The sequence below is a fragment of the Bombina bombina genome, chromosome 6 (genome assembly GCF_027579735.1).
Source record: "Bombina bombina isolate aBomBom1 chromosome 6, aBomBom1.pri, whole genome shotgun sequence".
Lineage (NCBI taxonomy): Eukaryota > Metazoa > Chordata > Amphibia > Anura > Bombinatoridae > Bombina > Bombina bombina.
In genome coordinates, this window is record NC_069504.1 from 810,835,111 (window position 1) to 810,849,951 (window position 14,841).

The 14,841-nt window shown below is 35.0% G+C and overlaps 1 protein-coding gene across 4 annotated transcripts in view; it reads right to left on the reverse strand.

Annotated features, from left to right (window-relative positions):
* TIA1 (TIA1 cytotoxic granule associated RNA binding protein) overlaps positions 1 to 14,841 on the reverse strand; it is a 74,368-nt gene that overhangs the window by 55,620 nt on the left and 3,907 nt on the right. For 2 of the 4 annotated variants that reach the window (XM_053718159.1, XM_053718161.1), the window contains exons 2-7: positions 7,667 to 7,763; positions 4,590 to 4,688; positions 2,721 to 2,775; positions 2,515 to 2,547; positions 1,879 to 1,966; positions 989 to 1,064 (exon numbers count right to left, since the gene is read on the reverse strand). In XM_053718159.1, the coding sequence (XP_053574134.1) occupies positions 989 to 1,064; positions 1,879 to 1,966; positions 2,515 to 2,547; positions 2,721 to 2,775; positions 4,590 to 4,688; positions 7,667 to 7,763 (448 nt within the window). Of the gene's footprint in view, positions 1 to 988; positions 1,065 to 1,878; positions 1,967 to 2,514; positions 2,548 to 2,720; positions 2,776 to 4,589; positions 4,692 to 7,666; positions 7,764 to 14,841 lie in introns of all 4 variants that reach the window. The other 2 variants (XM_053718160.1, XM_053718158.1) reach the window with 1 other exon arrangement.

Consider the following 14,841-nt stretch of genomic DNA (forward strand, 5'->3'; position numbering starts at 1 on the left):
CAAATTGCAGCCTATATGTAGCTAGTCAAGGTAGCACCTCCAGCCTCATAAAGCTTGGAGGAAACGGGTAGCGTAAGCACAAACTCATTTGCCAATTCTGTTAGAACTTCTTGTGATAGGCAGGCAAGCAAGCTCTTGTAGAAATAGCACAACACTACTTTGTTTCCATAAAAGATGTACACAGAAGTGAGGTATATTCTAGTATTCACTACTAAGTAGTATAGACTAAGTTAAGACTGTCACTACATTTTTTTTCTCTTTCATGATTCAGATAGAGCAAACACTTGGTAAACAACTTTCCAATTTACTTCTGTTATCAATTTTGCTTCATTCTCTTGAAGGTTTCATACAAATTGGCTCAAGCTATTCAACAATTTGTGGTGAAAAAAAAATGGATGTTGTCTCTCACAAGTGATAAGCAGCAGATTACCTTGTTTGCTCAGCCTAAAAAAAAAAAAAAAACAAGCAACCATCCTGTCCGCCTGGAAGCATCCCCTACTGTCAAGTATCATTAAAGAATTAAAAGTACAGCTTATTCAATAAATTACATTTTTCAACTATTATTTGATACAAATGTAACTGCAAGATTCTGAAAATGTTAAGAGCACTTTATCTACGATTCAGATAAGGCTATGAAAATAAACTAAAGCGCTAAGCTGTATTAATTTTCTGAATTCAGAGGCAAGTAAACTCTTACATTTCAATTAAGACCTAGCTGAGAGAAAATAAAAGTTATACAGAAATCATGTATTCAAAGCAAAGAACTACTGGAGACTATGAATTTTTTTTTTTTTTTTTTTTTTTTTTTTTTTAATTAGTCAAGTATCATCTGTAGGGTTCACTCCAATTTTTGTCTCATTTGGAAAGCCCACAATTTTCAGAGTAAAATTACACGATAAGGGACAAACAAATGTATATAGCATTTTTTTACCAAATATTTTCATATTGTAATAATGTATGTCCTTGTTTAAACATGTTCAACACTTACCCATTTATTGAAAAAGGACACAAATCCATAGCCCTTAGATTTTCCAGTTGTCATATCTTTCACAACCCGTGCATCTCTAAAAACAAAACAAAGAGAAAACTGGGTTTACATACCAAGCTACAGCTAACCAACATAATCGAGAACGAAAGGAATTCACACAAGACCACACAGTGCCCCCAAATAAAAATGTAGAAGCATCAAATTAAAAAATTTAAAGCAAGTCTGTAAATTTTAATATAAACTAATTTTCTTATTACAGCAATCTTAAAAAAAGAATCTTGTGTACATGCAAATCAACTGTTGCTAAAAAGAAAAATTAATACTAGCACATTACAATTGAATCTCACTCACATTACTACTTTTACATCAAGCATAAGCAGGTGTTTTACAGTCATTTAATCATAATTTTACACCTTAGAGATTTTTTTTTTTATATAAATATATAAACTCAGAGCACAGTGACCTGCTATAGTTGTGCAGATCACTTTGGCTCTGGAAATGATAAACCATGCAATTTCCATCCTCTTATTTGCAAATATTCTAATTCTCTTAATGGGAGGAAACCTTAACATAGTTAAAAAATAATAATAATAAAATATAAAAAAAAAAAATAGGAATAAAAAAAAAAAAAAAAAAAAAGGCATACGTGGCCTGTTAACTGAATTCTCAGGTCAATGCGTTAACCCCCTTTTTGGTCTGTGGCCAGCTGTAAAATTTTGAGAAATTAAATATTAAAAACGGTTATGAAAATAAAATTGCAACACTAAAATTACTTTTGTAAGATGATTGGAGAACGCAAAATTTAAAGGAACCTGATTTTGAACAACTAAATACCACAAAGCACTTCTTTCATTAGGAGATTAAACAAAACTTAGTAACTCTTTACTTACGAAATTCTGCCAAAGGGTCCAAAGGCAGCTTTTATATCATCAGTTGTTATTTCTGGACTCAGGTCACCAACAAAGACATGAAAATGATCTTGTTGGGGAATAGAGGGAGAAATAAAAAAAAAAAAATTAGATTTTATATTTATTTTAATTATAATATAACTTACACAGACACATTTTAAAATCTATGTTTATATTGTACAATGGTGAAGTTAATAAGTGTGACCATTGCTTTAGCTATGACAGTATCACAAAAATGTTACTCTAAATTAAATATTAGTATGTGGGTAAACATTGGGAAAATGCAAGCCTTTTAAAAATGTATAATCTACAGTATTGCCATAAGCCTTTTTAAGTAAATGTTTGGCAGGAAATGATCAGAATATGGCACCATTTAGAATAATTAAAAATAGAAATATCCAGATTTCTTTCAAAAGGCATCCCACACTTAAAATTGTATGATGGAAATGATAAGGGTTTAGATTCTTGAAAATATATTTATTTTCTCCACTGAACCCAATTGAATGAGAAATACAAAGCCCAAGTTAGGTGGAAGAGAGGTGACTAGAGAGAAGACAGTTGTCGCTGGTCACCCTTGAGAAATGTATAATTTTAATATCTGTAAGAAGACACAATTACCTTGAGAACGCAGTGTGCTGACAACGGAACTACCTGATGAAAGATTAGATTTGTTCTTAAATATATTATCACAAACACAATAAAACAAGTTAACTTAGGAAAATAAAATCACAAAGCATAATTTTGTAAAAATCAATTATTTTTATAATTAAAATACAAAATATAATGTATTCAATTCATATGAAATGAGTAATTATGAAACGTACTGCTTGCGTCTTTCTTCTGGCTGCTGGGAGTTGTAGCCCAGTTGACTTTGACTTCCTAAATCAGAAAAAGGAAGTTACTTGTTGCATACAGTACATGTGGAATAGTTTGTCTCAAATTGCTATACAAAAAGATAAACTCTCTGTAAAAGGGATATTGAACCAACATTTTTTTTCTTTCATGATTCAGATAGAGCATGCAATATTAAGCAACTTTCTAAGTTACTTCTATTATCATTTTTTCTTTGTTCTCTTGGTATCTGTATTTGCAAAAAGCAATAAGTTAAAGGGACAGTATACTATAAAATTGTTTTTCCCTTAATGTGTTTCCAATTACTTTTTTTACCAGCTGCAGAGTATAAAATGTATGAGATTTGCTTTTTGAGGCTTATTTGTGTATATGAAATAGCTGATTTTGTGTTTTGAAGCCACAAACAAATAAAATGGGTTGAGCTTGTAGGTATAATCAGATCTCATTACTTTATCACATTGTGTACATATACAGTACCTGCTTCTTTATCTTATATCTGTCCATAAACCAAACACCAATACTTGGAGAGAGCAATGGAAAATGAACATTTTATTACCTTACCTCTTCTATAACCCACTGGGAGTGAAATTTCTTCTACTGGCTGTGGTAATACAGCTTGGCTTCATGGCCAAAAACTTTCAGGATGGGTGGGGATACCAAAGGCTAAATAAACTAATTCAAATGCCAATATAAGGTTAATGGAATTACTTGTAAACAATTTAATACACTCCACCAGGTACAGTGGATAATTGTGAACAAATAAAAGGGGAGAACATTTTTGAGTAAACTGTCCCTTTAAGCTTCGGAGCTGGACCATTTTTGGTTCAGCACCCTAATTAGCGCTTGCTGATTGGTGGCTTCATTGGCTACACTAATCAGCAAGCGCTACCCAGGTACTGAACTAAAAATGGGCCAGCTGCTAAGCTTAAATTCCTGCTTTTCAAATAAAGATACCAAGAGAACAAAGAAAATTGATCGGAGTAAATTAAAAAAAAGTTGCTCATAACATCATGCTCTATCTGAATCATGAAAGAAAAAAAAATTGGGTTTAGTATCCCTTTAAGGGCCCAATGATCTAACACTCGCCGGCAGAGGGAAATCAGACAAAATCTTTGTGTTTTGTTTTTGTTTTTTTAGACCTTATACCATAATGTAGGAGTCAATACTTTACATCCACAAACCTGCATAGCTATATAGCTCTAAAGCTATATAATGCATTTCAAAGAAAAAAAAAATCTGGAACCTAGCCATCCTTAGGGAGACCTCTGATCCTCTTGCCTAAAGAAGAAAACTTTAGATTATCAAGCTAAAATCTGTTACCTGACTTACATTACCTCTTTGTGGGGGTTAAATACACAGTAGTGTAAGGTAGATAGTCTTAAATGCATGCTCTAATTAACATACCTTTAATTACTGCAGCTTTAAATAAATAAAAAAATGGTAGTGTTAAAGAGACATTAAAATCAAAATGTTTCTTTCATGATTCAGATAGGGCATACAATTTTAAACATTCCAATTTACTTTATTTGCTTCATTCTTTAGATATCCTTTATTGAAGAAACAGCAAAGCACATGGATGAGTTAATCACACAAGGCATCTATGTGCAGCCACCAATCAACAGCTACTGAGCCTATTTAGATATGCTTTAAAACAAAGCATATCTAGAGAATGATGCAAATTAGACAATAGAAGTAAAATGGAAAGTTGTTTAAAAACGACATGTTCTTTCTAAACATGAAAGAAAATTGGATTTTATGTCCCTTTTACAGTCAATTGTTGCTTCTTACTAGAGATGGATTTTCCAATCCTCAAAATTAGACTAGTTTGTCCAACATCGTACCTTGCCCAATATCTTCCGACCATTCATAGCAGCTAGAGATGCAGCTGCACTTCGATGTTCATAGAATTCCACAAAGCAGTAAGGATCGTTTCCAGCAGTCTGCTTTATACAAACATTGTGTTAGAAGACAAAACCGATTAAACAGCAATAAAAAATAAATAAAAAAAATACATCAAGAATAGATTCAATTTGAAGTAGAGTCACCATTAATGGGTATATAGCCTGGTTTCTTTTTGAAGTAGGTAGAATCCTCCTTTGTATCCCCCATAATATATATATATATATAATAAATAAAACAGCCCCAAGCAAGCATCATATATAGAAAATATGTACAACAGAGTAGACTATCAGATTCTACAGGTATGAAGAAATTTGTTTAAAAAATGGTCATGTTTAAACCGTTTTTCTTACACTAATCAAAGAATTATTCGAAAGTTATGTGTTGGTAAAAATATGCCAATTTACAAATGAGAAATTCTAGGATTTGTGGGACAGATAGGAAAGGGAAGATAAACAGGTAAAGGGATAATTTACTCAGGCAAGCAGCTAAGAGTATTTAAAGCCGTTGCAAAAACACTGTTTTAAATTAGCCTTGCGCTAGAAGGTCCTGGCTCAGAGGTAATCGCAGACGACATTCTCACTAGGTCTGCATACCAAGTCCTGCGTGGCCATACAGGAGCCAAGAGAATTACTGAAATTCCCTCCCGTTTGATTCGAGCTACCACTTGGAGCAACAGAACAAACTACGGAAACAGATACACTATGATGATGTGCCAAGGGACAGCCAGTTGTCCACAAACTCCGCTTGAAGATCTCTAGACCTCTAACCGTATTTCAGTAATTTGGCATTGAGATGGGAAGCCATAAGATCTATATCCAGACACCACCACCTACAGGTGATTTTTACAGAACTCTTCCAGATTTAAGGACCATTCCCCTGAGTGAAAAGTCTGTCTGCTCAGGAAATCAGCTTCCCAATTCACCCCACCTAGAATGTGGATGACTGATATCTGATATGGATATGTCTCTGCCCATTGAAGAATGCGGGATACCTCAAGCATTGCAAGAGAGCTGCGAGATCTGACTTGGTTGACATAAGCCACAGTTGTGATGTCCAACTGGAATGGACTATAGCGGGTGGAACAAAGTTGGGGCCACGACAGAAGAGCATTGAAGATGTCCCTCAATTTCAGAATGTTGATAGGAAAAGTAGCTTCCTCTGGACGCCAGGTTCCCTGAGCTCTGAGAACTGCTAACCCTGACAAACTTGTATCTATTGTGATAATCACCCAGGATGGGATTCTGCGACAGCTTAGGAGCCGGCCCATTTTTGGTTCAGAACCTAGGTAGCGCTTGCCAATTGGTGGCTACATTTAGACACCAATCAGAAAGTGCTACCCAGGTGTTGAACCAAAAATGGGCCGGCTCCTAAGCTTACATTCTTGCTTTTTCAAATATAGATACTGCCGGACAGAAAGCTCAGCATGCTAAGGCACTGTGGCTGAACCCTGTAGCAACCCAAGGGTTGCAAGTTCGATCCCCAGTGAGGTCCACTCATCCTTTCATCCATCCGAGGTCGATAAATGAGCAGCGCCTTGAGACCCTTACGGGTGATTTGCCGCGCTTTACAAGTACCCAATACATACATACATTTAAGAGTGTTCATTGTCAGGACAATCGCTTGATATTTACAATTAGTAACCAAGGCATTAGTTAAAGTGCTTAAAAGCTTTGGAAATAAAAAGAAATATTAAGATAAGCGCCAAGTATATTATCCTAAAGCTCCCTCACAGGTAATCTTCCCTATGATTAACCAGACAAGTACATTTAAATGACAACAAGAGATATAGTTTGGGAGCGCTAAAAAGCTAAATAAGATAGTCTGGAGACAGATATACAATTTTATACAGAAATGCAATTTATTAAAGGCTTAAAACATATTGTGGGACGTCTCCCTTAAAAGTAATAAAAAATTAAATATGCTCTATTCGATATTCCACCTTATATACAATCTAGCAGCAAGACAGAGAATGTTATACACTTAGCAATATTTCAACTTCCGTTTGTAGGAATGAACTAGGCTTTAACGGTACTTCTAAGTGTTACAAAACTGAAAGATAGTCTATATATTTATATAGTCCGATACAGTGTTGCTTTCTACTAACGTTGGTTAATTCTCTCTTAGAAGTACCGTTAAAGCCTAGTTCATTCCTACGAACGGAAGTTGAAATATTGCTAAGTGTATAACATTCTCTGTCTTGCTGCTAGATTGTATATAAGGTGGAATATCGAATAGAGCATATTTAATTTTTTATTACTTTTAAGGGAGACATCCCACAATCTGTTTTAAGCCTTTAATAAATGGCATTTCTGTATAAAATTGTATATCTGTCTCCAGACTATCTTATTTATCTTTTTAGCGCTCCAAAACTATCTCTCTTGTTGTTATTTAAAAGCTTTGGAAATGCAAGTGAACCTAAAAACAGGGTAACTGGCAAAGGGAGAACTCAGTCACAGTACACAAATCCGATGGACAAAAAACTGAGAAAACTTTTGTACTGTGATGATGCATATCCTAGCCTAATCCAGCCGTTACCAGTCCAAATAGAAAAAAAAAAATGCATAAACACTTAGTTTAGAAAATGAGGGATACATACAGGAAAACAAAAAGGTACAACTAAGCACTTCTGGGAGGGTTTGATCTATTTCCAAAATGCACAAGACTATATACCATAAGTGTTTTAAACAGAAAATTTTGCAAGCCAGGTAGTATTATTAGGTAGCCAGGTAAGGGCAGAATAATAACAGAAAATGTTATTATATTTCAAGTATTTATAAAATGTTACATAAGCTATTAAAAGCACAAATTAAATAAATTTATGTTTGATTATGCAATTTGTGGGGGAATAAAAAAAAAAAAAAAAACTTTAGCTTAAATTTTAGCCGGGTGGTGTGCCCATTTAATAAGTCCTGGGGAGAACATTGGATTAGTACCTTGGCATGAATCTATGGGAGTGAGAGAAGCTGTATTTTTATTTATTAATTTTTTCCATCTGGCAGGCAAGCATAATACTTACATCCATGATCATCTTGCAGCTTTTGCATGGACCAAGCTGACTGAACACTTGTAGAATCAAAGCTTCTGTCACATCCCTAGACAGGTTTCCCACATACCTTTAGGGCAAAGAACACAATCAAACGTGTACATTAGAAACTAGGTGCTACATGGTTTGCTGTATAGATAGATAAACCAGGACCAACAGAAAACTAGTCAAAAAAAAGTACAATGGCATGAGAATAAAAGTAAAAGTATAAATACAAAGAAAATAATAGTTGAAAAGAAAAATTATATACATTCTTGTTAAACAGGAAAAACAATTCATGCAGATGGTTACTGCTGCATGAAAAATAGGCACTGGGTCATTTCAGGATATTATTCTGCAATACTAAACATGAAAGTGCTGAGTAATACGGTAAATAAGGACTCACAAGGTATAAATAGATGTAGAATGCTAGAGATCCATCATCTAGGCAAAGTACTACAGAACAGCATGAACAGTCTTGGGCTCATAGGATCACACAGTCTCATTTAGATTTTATAATGTAAGCAAAATATGCCAATCATTTCTCTACCTGTTCCACCAAGTTGCACTGACACCATTTTGATAACCTTTTTTTTTATTATTATTATTTTTTTTAAGACAGTACAAGTACTTATACTTTTTCCCCCCAAATACTAGATACCAATTACCGACACTTTTTATGTCATGACAGTTTACCAAGCACAATACAGACTAATGATTTAAGATTGCCTCTTTAAAATTATGAACTGTATCTCAAGACATTTTGAAATAATAAAAAACAGTTTTATGTGCTTGTTGTCACAAAGTTCACAGACCAGGTTTATAAATAAAAATATTACAATATATATTAACAACAACAAATAAATAAAAGCTACAGCAGCTGGGCTGGAATTGGGTTGTAGGGTGCCTATATAACTCATCAATCTGACATTTGTACTTAATACAAAGTAATACAATTTAATTCTGAAAATATTGGAGGAAGGAGTATCCCAGTATTCACCTTTGACAAAAATTGGGCTTTTGCATTCTACTGACTCAAAGGAAAATAGGGCTGGTCTTCATATTTTTCCAGGGCTGCTTTTTATTCCCAGTCCAGCCCTGGCTAAGGATGTTCCTCAGAGCACAGTATGTTTGAGCATAATTGTGCAAGATGAGAACTAGCAGTATAACAGACAATCTAGCAATTAGAATATTTTTTCAAAAGTTAGTGGCAAGTTCTTATTAAGGAACAGAAGCATTTCTGCATGTTCAGCTAGAAGTCTGTTTCTGCTATCAGTAAGGATGTTTGACGCTAAGCTGAACAGTCTTTCACACTACTGCATTGGTCAAATATATATTTGGGCCATTAAAGGGACATTATACACTCATTTTTTCTTTGCATAAATGTTTTGTAGATTATTTATATAGCTCTTTTTTTTTTAAATGTATAGTTTTGCTTATTTTTAAATAACATTGCTCTGATTTTCAGACTCCTAACCAAGCCCCAAAGTTTTATGAGAATACCGTCAGCTACCTTCTCCAGCTTGCTCCTGTTTGTGTAAAGGGTCTTTTCATATGCAAAAGAAGGGGGAGGGGGGAGTGTCTTATTTCCCACTTGCAGTGGGCTTTCCAGCTACCTTTTCAAAAGAGCTAAACTGAGAGCTTCTAAGTAAGTTTTTAAACAGTTTTATACTGGATTTTTATATCAGTATATATGCATTTTATTCTTTATATTAGTTTCTATTACATGCAGTTATATAATAACAATGATATCCCAGTACTTCAGGGGTTTGTCTGAATGAGGTATAGTGATCTCTCCCAGGTAGGCTTCCAGCTGTAAAGTAGCAGCTTTTGGAGCACTGCTCTGACGTACAATAATACAAATAGCAATTTGTATTGGCAGAACAGAAACTCTGGCTTAAAATTAAATCGGAACATGCAGTTTGAAAAACGCCACAAAATGGTGTATGGGTAGGAATTGGAGGTATCGCTTTAGGTATCAGTGCATTTGAACAAGTACTCATGCAAATACTTGGTATCGGCACCAATACTAGTATCGGTGCAACCCTACCAAGAGGCATTCCTATGCACATAAGTAGCCAACCAAAGTAACTGTTCAAGAGAAACATGCTATTTAAACTACCTCCATTCACAAAACATTTTTAGTTAGATGTCTCATAAAAATATCAGCTATTTCTAAACTCACACTTTAACCCCAACAACAAAGTAAAATGAGCCAAGATACTAAAAACATGAGGTATGAATAATTAAAAGGGACATGAACCCCTAAAATTTTATTTTATTATTTAGGTAGAACATACACTTGTAAACATTTTTCAATTTACTTCTATTATCAAATTTGCTTAATTCTCTTGGTATCATTTGTTGAAAAAGCAGCAATGCAATACTGGTTTCTAACTGAACAAATGGGTGAGCCAATAACAATCAGTGTATATATATGCAGCAACCAATCAGCAGCTAGAACCTAGGTTCTTTGCTACTCCTGAGCTTTCCTAGATAAACCTTTCAGCAAAGATAAGAGAAGGAAGCAAATTTAAAAAAAGTAAATTGGAAAGTTGTTTAAAATGGTATGCTCCGTCTAAAATCATGCAAGAAATTTGGGGTTTCATGTCCCTTTAAAGGGCCATAATACCCAAATGTTTAAACACTTGAAAAAGTGATGCAGCATAGCTGTAAAAAGCCGATTAGAAAATATCACCTGAACATCTCTATGTAAAAAAGAAAGATATTTTACCTCTAAAGTTCCTCAGTAGCCACCTCCCATTGTAAAGGATTTCTAAGCAGCATTTTAGTGTATTTGTCCTGGGACATCTGAAGGGACTAGCATCGTGCACTCTCATATTATTTCACCAATCAGGTAAAGGAAGCTTACTATGAAATCTCATGAGAGTTAAGTCAAATCTCATGAGATCACAGTAAGAGTTCATGACCTCAGCACTGCTGATGCTGATTGGCTGCTGTTCATTTCTTCATTTTTTTAAATTTGTTTACCTGCAGCTGGGAGCAGCTGAGTATAACTTTTTACACAGAACTTACTCTGCTGAGCTGAGGAAATTGTGAGGTAAAATATCTTCCTTTTTTACATAGAGATGCTCAGGTGATATTTTCCTGTCAGCTTTTTACAGTTATACTGCATCAGTTTCAAGTGATTTAGCATACGAGTATTATGTCCCTTTAAAGCAAGTGAGAAAGTAAAAAGGGAAGGAAGAATACATGAATTTATACAGCAAATGATCTGTACTGGAGGGGCTGTGGTAAGAGAGGGACCTTATTACATATATGGTTACAATATCATTTGATACAACCCTTCTGGGATAGTTATCTCTTTAATGGAGAAAGCTTTTAAAAGGGACACTGAACCCAATTTTTTTCTTTCATGATTCAGAGAGCATGACATTTTAAGAAACTTGCTAATTTACTACTATTATCAAAATGTCTTCATTCTCTTGTTAGCTTTATTTGAAATGCAAGAATGTAAGTTTAGATGCCGGCCCATTTTTGGTGAACAACCTGGGTTGTTCTTGCCGATTGGTGGATAAATTCATCCACCAATAAAAAAAAAAAAAAGTGCTGTCCAGAGTTTGGAACCAATAAAAAAAAGCTTAGATGCCTTTTTCAAATAAAGACAGCAAGATAAATGAAAAATTATTAGGAGTAAATTCAAAAGTTGCTTAAAATTGCATGCTCTCTGAATCACGAAAAAAAAAAATTGGGTTCAGTGTCCCTTTAAAAGCTTTCTCCATTAAAGAGATAACTATCCCAGAAGGGTTGTATCAAATGATATTGTAACCATAGAAGGGACAGTCAACGTTCAAATTAATGTTACATAATGCAGCACTATGTGCAGAATTATGCAACATTAACCTGGCAACGCCTGCAAAAGAAAAAGGATTTTAAAGATTTAACCCCCAAACCCATACTTACCTGAGGAGGAGCCAGCCTCTACTATTCTTGTTGTTTCTTCCACTGTCTGTTAACAGCGCACCAAGTCGTCCTATTGAACTGCATCCAGCATACTCCCTCCTCTCTAGGTAAAGCTGTCAGCTACTTTACCCAGTGCAGGAGCGTGCTACATGTAGCTCACTGGACGACTGTTTGCACTGTGATTAGATAACATTACGCGCTGTTGAAGAAAGCAGAAGAGGCTGGCACGGAAGGTAAGGTAAACACAGGTTTGGGGGTGTTAAAAATAAATACAAAATTCAGGTTTTGCTAGGTTAATATTTCATAACTCTGCACATAGTGCAGAATTATGTAACATTAATTTGTACGTTGACTGGCCCATTAATGAAACCATTGAACGTTCCCCCTTGACATTCCTATTTATCCAATACAATTACCTTGTCAACATAGGAAATCTCTGTACAATATAACAAATTGTGCTAAAAAATGAATCCCTAAATATTGGAAAGAACCCCAAGTAAGTACCCACTACAACAGAATGGCTCAATTTAGGATCATATACGGAAAAAAATCAACTAACAGTGAGCTGAAATGCTGGAATTCCAGTGCTCAGTATTATTCTCCTAAATGTCTTATATAAATAGCTTTACCTATAGATAAACCCACATAAGTAATATTTTTATACACTATATCACTTAAATCAAGTGGGACAGGTTTTGGCTTGGAGGTGCAGTCTATGAATTCGTTATTATCTACCAAAAGGAAGAATATCATTATTTCAAGAAATCTCAGTACTGTTGCTAATAAGGTCACAGAAATATTCAATGTTTATATTCAGTTAATGCTTGGAGTTGGGATCATGTCTGAACCCCCCATTTATCTATGTTTCTCTTTTGCTTTTTATTATTTTATTTTTTTTACATATTGGATGTTCTTTATGTCAACATGCAAAACCTTTTATTAAAACCATTCTTAAAGAAAAGAAAAAAAAAAAAGTGTATGAAGCAAAACTTATAGGCAACTGTAACAAGAAAAGGTTAGTAATTGCACTAAACTAAATGGAATCAAACCTCTCCTAAAAAACACAGCATCCTCTATGTTGTGTTAAAAGTGTATATACAAAGATGCAAGGGGGTATTTGGAGGGCGCTAAAAATAGCTAAAGGTTCCCAAAATCTTAAAAAAAAATAAAAAGTTTACATACATACAAAATTTATTTTAATATTTGACTGTCATGTCAAAAAAAAAAAAAAAAAAAAAAAAAAAAAAAAAAAAAACGGGACGTCTCCCTTAGAAATGCATATATAAAAGAGTATATTTACTCACTAAGTACAGTATATATAAAAAAAAACATTTTGGATTAATACCATATAATAATCACTGGATCCTTAAATACTTTAAAAACTTTGAGGAAAAAAAAGCTGAAAAAAAAAAAAAAAAAAAAAACAGGCTGAAAAATTGTGTTAGAAGAAACATTTTTTCTAACATTTTTTCAGCGTGTTTTTTTCCAGCTTTTTCCAGTTTTTAAAGTATTTAAGGATCCAGTGATTATATGGTATTAATCCAAAATGTTTTTTATATATACAGTACTTAGGGCTAGATTTATTAAAGCTGAGGCGTACAGGGGCGCGTATACGTGCCCCTGTACACCTCAGCTCGCCTGTGGCGGGGCGAAAATACCCGCAGGTATTCGGCATTGCACACGAGCGCAATTTTGCGCTCGCGTGCAATCCCGCCCCCTGCCCGCGCACAGCCAATCGCGTGCTGGCAGGAGCTGTCAATCTCCTCGGTCTGACTAGACCGAGGAGATTGAATTTCGCCAGATTAGAGGTGGCGAAGAGGCTCAGGAAGCAGCGGTCTGGTGACCGCTGCTTGATAAATGACGGCGAGCAAGTTCTTGAGAGAACTTGCTGCCGTATGGGCTTAATAAATCTAGCCCTTAGTGAGTAAATATACTCTCAATTGTGAGCAACAAAAATGAATAAATACAAATTTATGAATACATAAAATTACTATAACTACGAAAGAGAGAAGGTTTGGGAGAGTGAAAAAAAAAAAAAAAAGTATGTCCAAAGAAGAAAAATTAAAGGGACACTAAACCCAAAATATTTTTTTCATGATTTAGGTAGATAATACAATTTTAAACATTCCAATTTACTTCTGTTATCCAATTTGCTTCATTCCTTAGACAACCTTTGCTGAAGTAATAGCAATGCATAGGGGTGAGCCAATCACACAAGGCATTTATGTTCAGCCACCAATCAGCAGCTACTGATATGTGCTTTTCAGAAAATGATATCAAGAGAATGTAGCAAAATAAATAGAAATAAATTAGAAAGTTTTTTAAAATTGAATGCTCTTTCTAAATCATGAAAGAAAAAATTTCGGTTTCATGTCCCTTTAATGTTTTTAAAAGAAAAGAACAAAACATAATACTAATTAAAATTAATAATAAAGATTTCATGAAAGATGAACTAAGGCCGATACAGTGCGATAGGAAGCATGTTAACCCTTTGATGACAGGGTTTTTGTCTACATCGGAACACTGATGTAAACAAATTGAAATCCTGCGATCGTGCAGGCGATCACAAGATTTCGATGATGGGATCGGGTCAGGGGGGCGTCCATATGACGCTAGGCATGCCCTCCAGAACACGATTGCATCCTGGAAGTGCCGTTGGCTTCAGGACAGACAAACAGTTAGGACGTTCTATTTTGTCCTAAACGTGCTAAAGCCCAGTGCGGTTAGGATAGAAAAGAACTTCATAACGGCGCTAAAAGGTTAAAACAATACATGTGTGTATGTTGTGCCTTGAAATGTCCACTAGTCCCAGATAAGTATATATATATATAAAATAAAAAAAATAAAAAATGACTTTTCCCTATCTTAAACATCGAGGGTTCGATTTATCAAGTCCTTCTCCTCCCTATGACTGCAGGTTCTCACAAGAGAACCTGCAGTCAAAATTTATCAAGCAGCGATCATGAGACAGCTGCTTCCCTACCCTACCCTCTTCTCCACCTCTTAGGTGGAGAATTTCAATCTCCCCAGTCTCATCCGACCATGGAGATTGACAGCTACCGCCCACACATGATTATTGGCTGTGCGTGCGCAGGGGGCAGGATTGCACGCGAGCACAAAATAGCGCTTGTGTGCAATGTTAAATTCAGCCAGAGGATAGCTGGGGTGGACAGGGGCAAATATGTACGCCCCTGTCTGCCCTTGGTTGATAATTTGAGCCCTGAGTGGCATACTATTAACTTCTG